At 46.7% G+C, this 15240-nt stretch overlaps 1 protein-coding gene across 1 annotated transcript; it reads right to left on the bottom strand.

The window, feature by feature from the left end:
• Positions 1 to 9333: 9333 nt before the first annotated feature.
• LOC106804842 (uncharacterized protein YBL113C-like) lies at positions 9334 to 14437 on the bottom strand. Its single transcript, XM_014806198.1, has 3 exons — positions 14414 to 14437; positions 11563 to 11639; positions 9334 to 9850 (listed from the first exon to the last, which is right to left on the bottom strand). Exons 1-3 carry the CDS (start codon positions 14435 to 14437, stop codon positions 9334 to 9336), a joined length of 618 nt encoding a protein of 205 aa, XP_014661684.1.
• Between the last annotated feature and the right edge of the window lie 803 nt (positions 14438 to 15240).

The following is a 15240-nucleotide window of genomic DNA, read 5'->3' as shown; positions in this document are numbered from 1 at the left end:
CAGCCTCCTCTGTATATCTCTCTCTCTCTCTCTCTCGCTCGCGCTCTATCTCTCTCTCTCTCTCTCTCTCTCTCTCTCTCTCTCTCTCTCCTCCGGACACGGCAGCGTGACGCGGGGGACCGAGACCGCACACCACCCATTCTGATGCAGATTCGCGCCCGTGGGGCACGACCGAAAAATAATAATTGAATAGTTGAGCGTAGGGCTTGAGAGGAAGCGCGCAATTAGATTATATCTACTAACCGGCAAAATTGCGAGAAACGGTGTTAACGGACCACAGTGCGGTTCGTCGGCCGTCCAGCCGCAGATGCGTGGACACGTCTTCTCCCGTCGTGGCGGCATGTAACGGTCACTCTCTCGGCACGCGCACCCTCAGCGGCTGCTGAATACCGACGGAGAACGCTTCTCTATACCATCGAAAGCGTTACGTAAAGGCGGACGGACTCTTCGCCCTCTCTCTGACGCTCATGTCGCAGTCATAACTAACATCTTTGATCAGTAGCATCGACGAAGTCGAGTCATGGAGGTTCTACAGGCACGTTCCGTGAACGGTCAGAATGAAGAGCAGAATAGTGAGAGTACGCAGCAGAAGCTGAACGAACAGGTGAGTGCGATGTTTTCATATCCGATATTTACCTCCGGGTTCAAGTATGCGTTGACGCTGCTTGAGACGATAACGACAACGATGAATATGACGCTGACGATTACAGATGTGAGTGATGCTACGTTTCCTCATAGCTACCGCCGTCGATGTTGTTTTAGGCGTTGACGTTACTTTCGACGTTGACACCGCATTAGGCATTGACGCTGCTTTCGACGTTGACACCGCATTAGGCATTGACGTGAAGCTTCAACCTAAGACCAAACTTTTATCAATCAGAAATTTTAGTTCGGCATAGTTTGGCTTTCCTACAGTAATTGAATGCAGTAGTTCAGTTACGTGACGATAATGAGCTGTGTGAGATTTACACAGTACAAATTGCAATAATTCATGTTCAGTTACGTTAATGAGAAGCGAATCATGCATGTCACTTTCTATACAGCTATACCGGCGAGACGTCACACAGGAATTACGCACGTAAAAATGTTCGTTAAATACTTTTCGCTAATTTTAGTTAATGTCGTTTGGAACGATACGAAATTCACATGCAAACTGTTTTTAATCGAAAAATCATGTAGACGAAGACACCGTAAACTACCGATGCAAACGTCGAAGCCATGCGATATATGCGTATAAATTGTGATCAAGTGTGTATCTAACGCGCCATTGAAATGTAATTGGACGCTTACATTAGGCGCGTCTACCCCCTGCAGCGTTATGAAGCATTACCATATATTATAATCTCTATAACAGATATAATCTCTATATCAGAGTATTTGGTCGATAATATATCATCATTATTTATTTACTGCTAATTTAATAGTATGTATCTTAACTATAAAGGCGAAAAGAAATACACGGCTAGTCCAATCTACTTTGGAACGCCTCTTTTCTTTAATTATATATCATGAATTTATTTGTGTAGTTATATTGTTATTTTTTGCTTTCCTTATTAGATTTGTATTGATGACCGTTAGCTAAGATTCTTCGTTATTATTTAAAAAGAGGTCGCGATGAACTGTATATCTCCGTTGTCGGTTTCTCCTGGGGAGTGCTGACAAATGTCGGAACAGCCGGCCGCGTCACGTGGGAGGGTATTAGCGCTGCGCATCGTTGCCAATTATCGCACGTCGATTCCACTTGTATAAAACGCCGAATTTATTGCATTAATTATCTGAATAGATCGCTAATTAATGACATCATTATACGACCGCGGAGGTCCGGGCACCATCTGCTCGTACCGGGCAATTTGAAGCACATTTTTTGCACCGTATTTGTTCGTTCTTGACACAATTGGCTCATGGCAAAAGGCGTCCGCTTAATCAATTCATGTAGCTTTTACCGCGCATTCTCTCGTGCATTTTCCGTCATCGAACACTTCCTTCCTGTCTGTAATTAGGCTCACAATGCCCACCGCGCGCTCGAGCCGACTGCCTTGTTAGAAATAGCCCGGTGCCTGGGGGATTTTACGCGCATTTATACGTGCATATAGGGTCGCCGTCGAATTAGGTGAGAAAGAGGATTGAAGAAGGAATGGAATATGGAAAAAATAGAAATGGCGAGAGCAAATGGGGAGAGTGAAATAGAGCGAGCGAGAGAGAGAGAGAGAGAGAGAGAGAGAGAGAGAGAGAGAGAGAGAGAGAGAGAGAGAGAGAGAGAGAGAGAGAGAGAGAGCGCGAGGTGGCGGCATGTGCCAAGGCGATGTGTGTGGATGGAAAAAATGGAGAAAAAAGGGTAGAGTGAATAAACTATCTCCGCTGACATAAATACATGAATGGTATTATAGTGGTAAAATAATGTGCAGATGAATGAATGGAATAATGGATGGATGGATAGATAGATGGATTGATAGATGGATGGTTAGATGGATGGATAGATGGATGGACGGATGAATGGATAGATGGATAGATGGATGGGTAGATGGATCGATGGATGGATGGATGGATAGATAGATGGGTGGATGGATGGATAGATAGATGGGTGGATGGATGGATAGATAGATGGATGGATGGATGGATGGATGGATGGATGGATGGATGGATGGATGGATGAATGAATGAATGGATGGATGGATGGATGGATGGATGGATGGATGGATGGATGGATGGATGAATGAATGAATGGATGGATGGATGGATGGATGGACGGATGGATAAATGGATGGATGGATAGATGGATGGATAGATTGATTGTGTTGTTGAAGGATGGATGGATGGAACGATTGACGGACCCACGGACGAAGAGAAAAAAAGGTTGGCAAAAAAGCTGGAAAGGAAGCGAGAGTGAGCATACGCGCGAGCAAATGAGAGAGAAGGCAAGAGCAAGCAAGAGTGAGAGAAAGAGAGAAAGAGAAAAAGAAAGAGAGAGCGCAAGACGCATGACCAAGGTTATATTAACAGATTCATGTTTATGCTACAGGCGCTCACGCACTTATAAACATGTGTAGAACACACCACATATGCATATTTTACGCCAAATTTCAACATAATTTGCAATAAAATGTTTTTTCGTAATTGTGATACTTCTAAATTATGCATTTGATGTGACACCCTTGGGTAATATTTGTGTGTGACACAGAGCTGATATTTTACTAACCGGCAATAAATAATCTAAACATACGGGATGAGCAAATATGGACGAAACACTACATTCTATGTTTACAGGAATATGTACAACGCTTTACTCATCGTCGGGTTATAGTAGGAGTAATAAACAGAATTGTGTAAAGCAGCAAAGAACTATGGTTTCCGACACGTGTGTTAGAGAGTAACATAATATCAGGAGTAAATAAAACAACGTGTTTTCATTCACAACTGTTTTTACTCACACACGCTAATATGACATGCGTTTCGTTAAGAACAATTTTTTCGTTCAAACCAAAAACTCCAGCGCTAAGAGCCTTCTGTATACTTTCACCGTGGGCTTTACCACAATCGTCACGACTGCTAAACGGGCGCAGGAAATGCCATGAAGTGGGAATTTCCACTGCTGTTATTGATTACATGAAGAGGTATCTCCGTGTTGGTGCTAGGCGCTATCGCTGGTGAGGTCTGTTATCCAGAGCATTCCATCCGCCGTCTTCTTCGTGTGGTTACTGAGCCGCCGTGACGAGGCAGGCGGCGTGACTACCGCCTCGGGTGGGCTTTCACATTCGCACTGCCACGTGGAAATGACTCAAGTGATTGATCAACTCCGCTCTTGATTGTATTCTCTCGAGTCTCGCAGCTTTCCCGGCGCGGCTGATACTAACATTAAGAAGCAACCCGCTTCCCGCTCGTGCATCGGTTGCCGAGTATAGTGATAAAAGGGTCACGCATTGCTAAAGCGCAGTGTATAGGATTTTCTAACCGCGAGAAATGCGTAGGAAATTGCTCGTGCACGAGGAAAAAAGGCAGAAGAGCGCGAGTATAGACGCCTACTCGCGTATGAGAGAAAGCCTATGGGAGATGCATCGAGGAATTTGATCGATGAATTCGAAAGCGAATATAGTTACAGGCGCTAAAGTCGCGGAGACACGTGGAGCTTGATTCATGTCGCCGGATCTGACTCCAACCGGAAACATGCCAGAGGCGTTCTTTTATTCTCAGCGGGGTTCACTTGGTTGCCGTGATATGCGTGCAAATAACATGGAAACGCGCACTCTGAATGCAAGCTTGCGTCTAGAATAGTGTTGATCGTCTCCAACGTTAATCAGAGTAAGTGAGCGGGACTGGCGCGTTTTCGGTCGGAACTAAATTCTTGCCGACCCCATATATGCTGCTGTCGTGCGACGCTTACTTACTTACTTAAATCCTCTTGGTCCCCCGATGGGACATAAGGCCGTACGAATAGTGTCTTTCCAGCGGGATTTGTCCTGGGCAGCCTGCAGCGCCTGTCCCAACGAGAAGCCCATCTCCTTCAGTTCCACCTCCCCACTTCTCCTCCAGGTGGTCTTTGGTCGGCCGGGTCTCCTTATTTCTGGCGGCGTCTACCTCAGAGCCACTTTGAGGATTCTTTGCTCCTCCATCCTCAGCACGTGGCCGAGCCATCTGAGACGTCGTTTCTTTACCTCGTCGGTGATACTGTGGCATCCTGTCTTTCTGTAGCGTACGACGCGCTTGCACATGAGGTAACCTCGAGCAGACAAACCGGCTCTCGACTCCAGCTACGAATCAACAATTTTTTTTTTACGAATAGTACAAATACGTGTAAATTCATCGTGAGCATTGTCGTTGTCATGTATGTCATGTAACCGCGAGGTAATATTTCACACGCATGGAAAAAAAAGTTACGGAAATCCGGATCCTAAAGTTCCGTTCCCCTTTCATCGCCCAACACATGCAGAGACAATTGCTATAGGGCAATGCGCGGCGTTATCTAATATAACGTAACGTATCGTAACGTAACGTAATCTAATACACGACTTGAGCGAGAAGACCACGGTCATGCGGTGAGAGGTTCGATCAATTTAAACTAATTGCATAATTACTAAGCGTTAAATGTGGAATATTCAGCGAGAGATCTAGCGAAATTGTATTGCGTACGCGACATGTTAAGTGCAGCCAGGACAGAAAGTTATTTCCGATACCGACCGCACGAAGGTCGCTGATGAATTCTCTTTCACGATGCGTGAATATATTACAAAATACGTGCTCGTCATCTTAATATGTCACCAAGAACTAATAATACCTATTAATAGCTATAATAAAAGGTATTATTAGCCTTTGGTGTCACCTATATCCCAATGAACACATAACTAACCCGTTTTCACGCAGGCCCGTGCATCGAGACACGCCACGCAGTTTTCCCCTACGAACCACCGCACGCGTTATTTGCCCGCATATTTTCCCTCGCATCACATCAGCCTCAGCGGCGGTCAGTGCGTTCAAGCTGATACCGCCATAGATCACCCGTGTCGACATTCGCCGGGGCAGAGCACTGTTGTAATTACTTAGTAGGTCCGCGACACGCCGAAAAACAGCAGTTCGTCCGAATAAAAGAGCGTAAATATTGCACCCCGCAAACGCATCGCAGCCCCCTCCTGCTTCCTAATGACATTTCGCTCGGCAAACACGACACGATACAATTACACAAATAATTCATATTCACCTCGCTTTTGACTACAATAACATTATGCCTCGGCTAATTCACGGAGTCGCTAACGCGCGCCGGTGTGCGTGTTGTCCGTGCAAACAGTTTGCAATTTAGCCGATGTGGGCGACATATGGCGAGCAGTTGTCACGCATGAGCTATGGATATTATTCACAGTAGATGTATGAGCGGGCGTCGCGTTATCGTCACGGGCTGGTCGGCTGTCGCGTGTGCTGTATGCACGCACGCACGCAAACAGGCGCAAACGTATGGTGATACTTAGTAGCCATCACACATTGTACACGCGATGCTCACATGTCATTGTCATTGTCGCTGCTTCCGTGACCGTTTCCGTAGCCGTCGCTGTCATTTAGTTATTCCTTGCAGCCACTGATGCTACTAGTACTACTGTCGCTGCTACTGTTACTGCTACTGCTAGTAATACTGCTACTGCTATTGCTACTAATACTACTACTGCCGCCGCCGCCGCCGCCTGGATTTTCGCTCCTGCTACTGTTATACGTTTACCACAGCAGCGACGACACTACGACCGCGGTAAAGACACAAGATAGTTGCAGCAGAAGTAAAAAAAAAACACAGCAACATCATCATCATCATCATCGATCATCATCATCAACAACAACAATTATAATAATAATAGTATTGGTAATATTAATTAGCGACAGCAAGAGCAAGAGCAGCAGCAGTAGCAGCAACAGTAGCAGCAGTAGCAGCAACAGCAGCAACAGCAACAGCAGCAGCATCAGTAGAAGTAGTAGTAGTAGTAGTAGTAGTAGTAGTAGTAGTAGTAGTAGTAGTAGTAGTAGTAGTAGTAGTAGTAGTAGTAGTAGTAGTAGTAGTAGTAGTAGTAGTAGTAGTAGTAGTAGTAGTAGTAGTAGTAGTTAGTCCAGGGGCGTAGCCAGGATTTTAAAGTTGTAGGCACGACTATCTGAGCGGAGCGCCACCATCGTTGGCGCGGAGCGTACAAAGAAAATTTTTGGTTTACAAAACCCCCAGATGCGCGGAAAACGGCCCTTCCCGAGTGTTCATTCTGGTTCCCTGGCCTCTTGCTAACTTGAGACACCTCATTCAATATCACTTTTAAACCAAAAAACAAACGATTAAAATAGTGTTACGAACGAGAACGATCGGATCCTAGTCTTTTTCGGCGGTAAAGTGTTGAATGAAACGGCACGCGATAGAAATGACAGCCTAGATGACAGAAGAATAGGTCACCTAATTAGCCATATTCTTGCTACGTTCATTTCAATAGTTTTCTCCTGTCTAGACGTCTCACTGTCTCACGTCCAGCAAGCTTATGTTATGGATTTGAATTATGGGTGTTAAAAAAAAAGAAGAATAACTTGGCCAAAAAAGTGTAGGCCCGGCCTACAGTGGCTACATACTGGCTAGCGCCCATGGTAGTAGTAGTAGTAGTAGTAGTAGTAGTAGTGAGTAGTAGTAGAGTAGTAGTAGTAGTATAGTAGTGGTGGTGGTGGTAGTAGTCTGTGGTATTAATACAGATCTGTCATATTATCGATCTGATACTCAATCTATATTAACAAAGTATTCCTGAATGTTCAATTAAACACATTGATATGATGAGGAGAGCGATTATTCAGAGATAGGCCTACCTGTACCAGTAAAAATGTACCGATAGCTATTTCGAAATTCCCATCTCCAGAGGTCTCAGCGATTTGAAAAATAGATACAGCCAATAACTGTTAGATTTCCATGCGATTGAAGTTAGTGGAAGGATCACAGTGACTATACGGAATATCTGAAATGCTCTTGGAATTCACGTTGCCGTCGTTGGCCATTGCATGAGCCCTAAATCGCACGATTTGATGCTTCTGGTTAATATATTGGAGCCTTTTAACGCAGCAACAGAGCGTGCGCGTGTGTTGTCATGAACTTATATCTATTAAAATATGCATAGCTCCGTAGTGTAATGTGTTGGCGTTATCGAAGTGGTGAATGTGCGACACCCACGCCTAGTTGGGCATTTGTCGGATATTCCACAGAAACATTCCACAGAGTTTGAACTTGTGGGCGAGTTTGTACGTGACACACACACACACACACACACACAACACACACACACGCGAGCACCACGCCGCGCACGCACGCACTGCAGCACAAGCACGCACGCACGCACGCACGCACGCACGCACGCACGCACGCACGCAACGCACAACACACACACACACACACACACACACACACACACATATATATATATATATATATATATATATATATATATATATTATATCCCCCACTGTACAAGCTCACATGCGCACGACAATAGAGAGCTAATATTGTCTGACATCTTATCGCTTACGTAGATACTCTGATACCTGATACATAGTTGCGTCTCGTACGCAGCCGGACGCACAACGCACAGGGGAATCTTCAGTAATTATAGGATGGAGCATAATTAAGACTTCCTCGCTGTCGCACACGCCTCGCGGCTTTATGCCGCAGCGCGCCACGCGAGACGCATTCATTGATTTCTTTGACGGCCACGTCGCATCACCGCTCTGATTCAGGCAAACGCGTCCATTGGCTGTTCGATGCGTCAATCAAGCGACGTCACGAGCTTATGCGCCAGCAATGACGCGCGGCCCGGGAGAATCGCTAGCGAGTAGCGGCGGACACGCCCCGTTCTCCCGGGCACCATATGCGACTCGCGGCAAGCATTAATTGTTCTCCACTTTCGTCACATGATTAAAGTGCAAAATCCTCATAATAAAACCTCGCCGGTATTAGCAAGCTGCGGTAGAATGTGACTGTGGCGACGACGGCGGCAACAGCGGCGGCAGCAGCAGCAGCAGCAACAGCCTCCTCTGTATATCTCTCTCTCTCTCTCTCTCTCGCTCTATCTCTCTCTCTCTTCTCTCTCTCTCTCGTCTCCTCTCTCCTCTCTCTCTCTCTCTCTCTCTCTCTCTCTCCTCCGGACACGGCGGCGTGACGCGGGGGACCGAGACCGCCACACCACCCATCTCGATGCAGATTCCGCGCCGTGGGGCACGACCGAAAAATAATATTGAATAGTTGAGCGTAGGGCTTTGCAAGAGGACAGCGCGCAATTAGATATATCTACTAACCGGCAAATTGCGAGAAACGGTGTTAACGGACCACAGTGGCGTTCGTCGGCCGTCCAGCCGCAGATGCGTGACACGTCTTTCCCGTGTGGCGGCATGTAACGGTCACTCTCTCGGCACGCGCACCCTCAGCGCCTGCTGAATTACACGGAGAACGCTTCTCTATACCATCGAAAGCGTTACGTAAAGGCGGACGGACTTCCCTTCGCTTCTCTCTGACGCTCATGTCGCAGTCATAACTAACATCTTTGATCAGTAGCATCGACGAAGTCGAGTCATGGAGGTTCTACAGGCACGTTCGCGTGAACGGTCAGAATGAAGAGCAGAATAGTGAGAGTACCAGCAGAGCTGAACGAACAGGTGAGTGCGATGTTTTCATATCGCGATATTTTACCTCCGGGTTCAAGTATGCGTTGACCGCTGCTTGAGACGATAACGACAACGATGAATATAGACGCTGACGATTACAGATGTGAGTGATGCTACGTTTCCGTCATAGCTACCGGCCGTCGATGTTGTTTAGGGTCTGACGTTATTTTCGACGTTGACACCGCATTAGGCATTGACGTTGCTTTCGACGTTGACACCGCAGTAGGCATTGACGCTGCTTCTGACGTTGACACCACATTCGGCATTGACGCTGCTTTCGACGTTGACACCGCAGTAGGCATTGACGCTGCTTCTGACGTTGACACCACATTCGGCATTGACGCTGCTTTCGACGTTGACACCGCAGTAGGCATTGACGCTGTTTCCGACGTTGACACCGCAAGAGGTATTGCCACTGCTTTCGACGTTGACACCGCATTCGGCATTGACGCTGCTTTCGACGTTGGCACCGCAGTAGGCATTGACGTTGCTTTCGACGTTGACACCGCAGTAGGGATTGCCGTTGCTTTCGACGTTGACACCACATTCGGCATTAACGCTGCTTTCGACGTTGGCACCGCAGTAGGCATTGACGTTGCTTTCGACGTTGACACCGCAGTAGGGATTGCCGTTGCTTTCGACGTTGACACCGCATTCGGCATTGACGCTGCTTTCCACGTTGACACCGCATTCGGCATTGACGCTGTGTTAGCTATTAGCTATCGCAATTTCATCTGTGAAACATGGTGTAGATGGGATGACAGTGGCAGTGTACACGGGCAAGTTAACGAGGAGGCTAACGGGTGAAATCACGGACAGTCTCACGAACAGGCTCACGGACAGTCTCACGGACAGGCTCACGGGTAGACTCACGGACAGGCTCACGGGTAGACTCACGGATAGACCCACGGGTAGGCTCACGGGTGAAATCACGGGCAGGCTCACGAACAGGCTCACGCTCACGGGTGAAATCACGGGCAGGCTCACCCTCGTCGGCTCTTACCCAATATCAACAACGTGGAGGAATAACTAACTCATCAGTCGCGAAGCGTGCGCAACATAACATGAACTTGACTGGTCGCTGTGCTGTCAGCGAACTACCGGTCAGCTAGCAATCTGATCTAATGCGTTATCATTTATTAATTACAAATCATTACTAGCATGCGCTTCGGGCAATGTATATGATAAAGAAAACATGTTGATAGCGTAGTCTGTCTCGCGCCATTATTATAATACTTCGCGTACTATACGTAAACACAATGTATAGGACGGAGCCGAAATCTTTAATTACTAACGGACACAAGTCTTAGATTTTGATGTGCGGTATGTAATCCCCGTAAAACAAACCGACAGATATCGTTGTCTTTACAAAACAAATTTAGCCTTAATTTGTGTATTTATATAACTAATTCGACAACCCAACGACTACGTAATTAAACACTTACCGTACGATTTAATATCGGTACATCATTAGCAGATGTGATAATGTTAATCTAACAATTGCGCAGATGAACCCAAAACAATGGCTATAGATACACGTCATGTTAATTAAAAACTAGAAAATTAACGCACATGTCATTCAAATCACGTGCCAATTGTGTGTGAATTCTGATTTTTTGGTTAAATCTGACTGTGAAATCTAATCAGCGATTGGAGGTTTTGACCAGCTTCGCAGCGAATCGTATAGGTTCTATACGAATTCTCTCTTATTTTCTCATTTTTATTGAGGCTGCGGGACATTTCTAGGGTTCCCTCCGCGGAGCTCGTTTCAGCCGCGCGTTTAGGCATACTGTATCCGACATATTTTTCGCGTACAGATATTTTCGCGAATTCCGACTGAATTGATGGACAATTTCGCGAGTGGTGAATTATGAATTACTAGTATTCGGTATTATTCCGTATGAATTATTCGCGTGTTGTTATTTTCGCGGTCGGGGACGCGTTCGCGAAATTCGCGAAAATTAAACCACTGCGAAATGTACAGCGTATACAGTATTCTAAATATTTTCGACAAGCGATATCTAAGTTTTGATAGTAAAAATAGACCTCGGCTTGTCTCTTATAACAGCACGCCCAAAAAGCCACCAGTTCTGAAAAAAAGACTGTAAATAGACTGACATGAAATACCCGTGTATACTGAAATGAGAGACGTTTGAACACGTGCTTCTATCTAACAGTATTTACGGCGGATATACCAAACATTAACAACCGCATTCCGCCGAAAATGCGAACATAATTTTCACACAATTGGTAATATTATTTACTAACGGTTAATAGACAGTTGCCTCGCTATACAAGCACAGAAAAGCCATATATAATATTGAGCAAATGTGTACATACGGCCGGTGCGACCGAAGAGAGAGCGAGAGAGGGGGGTGTAAATACAAACCGTTGCGGTGTTTCCTATAAGGCTACCTGATGCCAGAGTAAACTAGACTTGCGAGGCTTTTGTGATGAAACACATCGAAATAGGCGTATATGCCGCCATTTACCTGAGCAAATTGATTGCAAATATTTAACGCATTATATCATCTCGGACGCGCGAAATGGATGCGTGCGCATGGATTTTATCTTTCGGACGATAGACTATGAAATAATAAAATGCCACCCTTTCGTCCACGTGGGCATTAAGCGCTCAGTTCTAATATACTGCCAATGCAGGTGAATTATGCCCATGTTGATCATAATGTGGCCCTGGGGTGGGGCCAGGGTGGGTAAGGGCAAGAATTATGGGTGCGCGCGAGTGTGGTGAACATCTGGTAATATATTAACGTGCATCGTTGAGCCATGATCGTAAAATATGACAAATTGTTGTCTTCTAATGAGAAAGAGTAATCAATATGTAAAACATGGCACGGAACCTGCACACGATAAAAAATTCATCCGAGAACCCCATGAATATTTTTGCTGACACGTCAGGGCATTGTGGATGCACCAGCAGTCGGAAAAAATCAAGCAGCATATCCATCTAAATTTTTAGGAACGTCGTTAATAAAACATAATAATTCTGAAACAAAATACAGGTATTTTACAGTGAACGCGTAATTAAGTGGTGCGTTGTGTTGCGAAATAAATATTACATGCAAGCACGCGCACGCACACATGCTCACTTCAACGCACGCGTGCCCGCACGCGTGCATTTCCGAATGCACGCATATGCACGCATATGCACGCAAGTACGCACATACGCGCGAATTGCCGCACGCAAGCACGCACGCACACACACACACACACACACACACCCACCCACACACACACACACACACACACACACACACACACACACACCGCTAGATCTTTGCGACTATATGAGATCGTCGTATATTTCGATCGATACGAAGCGTACGTATTGCCTATCTGACGCGTGCACTGTCACACTCACTCACCGTCCTGCTGTTGAAATCGAGTACACGCATCCGGGGAGCTCGGGCAAGATCTGTGTTCAGGTAAGATCTCCGATGCATCTCGCATGTCGTTTAACGAGAGCAAACCGCTCTCTGCCGGCTCCAGAATGTCTCTTATGAAGAACGAACGAGATTTATGGGGGATGTTCATTTCTGTAGTCAGCAACTTGTCTTGCCCATACTCGCAGTTTTTTTCGTTATCGGAAACGCGTCCAGTATAATATTTCTGATAATAGAGGTCGACGAATATTAATACCATCGATCAGTAATATCGATCATGCTTGAACCCGTCAGAGATTCTCTTCTGCCGCTGCTGCGATGTCGAGAAGAAACTGTGACGTGTATCGTTTTTAATACAGAAAAAAAAAACGAATAAAAAATCTTGCGTCCGTCGCGGAAAAAATCTCGCGCTCGTATGCGTTTCTCCACGCTCCTGTGTCGGTGTCGCTGTCACCATCTATCGTTGTCGTTTACGGTCCGATCGTGTGCGCGTGTGTGTGCGCGCGCGCGTCTGTGTGTGTGTGTGCGCGCGAGTGTGTGCGTGGCGGTGGGCTGTTACGCTGCTCTCACCGGCTATCGAGAGAGCGGCTTAGCCGCAAGGGAGGCTGCGCGACAACCGCTTTCTTCTCCAATCACACGATGAGACGCCCCGCCCGCCGCTCGGGCCAACACGAGCGATGGTGTGATCCGCTGCCGATAGATGGCGCTGCGAACAAAGCTCGTGCGGCGTCATCTTTGCTATCCGGCGTCGCGCGTAAAAACAAGGCGAGAGCGGGAGAGAGTGAGAGAGAGAGAGGGGAGGAAGGAGAAAGGGGGAAGGAAACACCGGCGTTGGATTATTTGCGAGCGAGGAGAGGTCGCAATTAGAGCGTCTCGGGTGGCTACTTAACGACTACGCGCAAATTATCGCCGCTTAATTTTCCGCTCACTGCGTCGCTTTAAAGCTCACGCGCCTACACGCGCGGCCACGCTCCCGATAGATAGATATACACGCTCGGAGGGAGCCAGCGGGAAGAGGTTAAACTCGTCGTGATTCCTCCTCGCTTTCGTGTCTGAATCCTCTGTGTCGACGTGAATATTTAGTTTCCTCGTGCGCGAATCGCGTTGCTCGCGGATTTCTTCTTGATGACGCATCTAGGAATCAGTGTTATTTATCCTATATCACACATATACCGGCTATACTATACATGTATACATATTATTACGCGCCGGTAAGGGCGTGACCGATTCGATAAGATTTCGGTTCAACCAGCTTTCGTAAATTCAGGCAAAATGCGTAAAGCAGCTGCGGTGGACATACGCAGCGTCTCTGTCTGCTATTAACCAATAACCTGCCTGCCCACCGTATTAAATATATACGAAACCACGAAACGAGAGACCTCGAGCCAAGTTCGTGGGTGGGATGCATGAATGGCGCCGTTGGCGGAAATTCTGCGGTTAATGGCAGACGATGGGTGAAACTTCCCTGGCGCATTCAAAGGCGCCAAAATCCGACGTCATTGGGTAATCAATCTACAACTCCCTTCCTCTTCCTTCTTCCCTCTCCACCCTGCTCCCCATCCCCCGATGGCAGACCCTACTGATGAATATGCGTTATTTATGATGTTCCCATCAAAACACCGCTGGTAAACAATCTCCGTCTTACCCGCCGCCAACCGGCCGAGCCTCAAGACACCTGGCCGTCACAAAAGGTTGATGGCGAAAATTAATTAAATAATTAGGCGCGCGTATATTAATTAGTAAAAATTAAAATCTGCCTCGGCTAAGTGGTGTGCTTTCATTACGGGGTTTCCCGCTGAGGAGTGGTTAACCTATGTGCTACTCGGGCCAGATTGCTCGGCGCGTCCCCGCGGGAGACTTACCTTCAAGTGGCGCACGAGTAACATCGGCCCCGTCACCGACTACGTCACGTGACGCCTCGCCGCTTGCTTGGCGCCCGATTGCGCGGGGGGACGGCAACAGCGAATGCAGCGCCACTGCGCGGCACAGCGCGTAGTTGTAATGGCGAACACGATTTCGCGTCGCTCGCGGCGATGTTGGAAATGCAAGTTTTATTCAAATGAATACTGCCAGCGCGGGTGTGTTTCGTGATTGATGGCCTCTCATGTAGTTGTTATGGCAAACAGAGTAAAAGAGTCATAGATGCCGTAACGGATATGCGCGTCTGTCGCATTCTCCTGTGGAATCGCAATGCTAATACAAACGCGCCGAATAACGCACGCCGATTCTCATGTAGTCGTGGCAGCACAGTCCAAACACCGGACGCTACATGGCTGGCCAGCGCGAACGTGAAGGGGCAGACAAGGGGAGAATAGAACCGCAGCGCAAAACGCTACAGAACGCGCGCGCCGACACTGGAATCCGCAAAATATGCAGATTTGTTGGTAATTGGGCTTTGCTTACTTTGCGTTAATGCGGCAATTTTAATTGCGATTTTGCTATTATTTAAAAAAATAGGTGATTTAATAATTACACATGCATGCAGTTTCACTTAGCGCTCCGATTGTGTGAAATAATACGGTTATATAAATATACATGTTATAGGATGTTTGGGGTTCCTTTAACTTGAATTAACCTATCGTAAGTCGCCATATTTGATTATTAACTCAGTTTCGTGCGTGCCACTTTATACCACATATCAGTATCAGTTAGAATACTTCATTATATTAGCGAATATCTTTATATTTAC

The sequence above is a fragment of the Priapulus caudatus genome, unplaced genomic scaffold, assembly GCF_000485595.1.
Source record: "Priapulus caudatus unplaced genomic scaffold, Priapulus_caudatus-5.0.1 Scaffold90, whole genome shotgun sequence".
In the NCBI taxonomy this organism is placed as follows: domain Eukaryota; kingdom Metazoa; phylum Priapulida; class Priapulimorpha; order Priapulimorphida; family Priapulidae; genus Priapulus; species Priapulus caudatus.
This window is presented reverse-complemented; position numbering and strand designations above follow the sequence as displayed.

Excerpts from the sequence above, each read along its gene's own strand:
- LOC106804842 (XM_014806198.1), bottom strand. The coding sequence starts at position 14,437 with ATGTTACTCGTGCGCCACTTGAAG. Across the intron at positions 11,640-14,413 it reads TACTCGTGCGCCACTTGAAG|GTAAATGGCGGCATATACGC; the intron begins GTAAGTCTCCCG and ends CAATTTGCTCAG. Across the intron at positions 9,851-11,562 it reads CTAGTTTACTCTGGCATCAG|CGTCAATGCCGAATGCGGTG; the intron begins GTAGCCTTATAG and ends TAGCTAACACAG.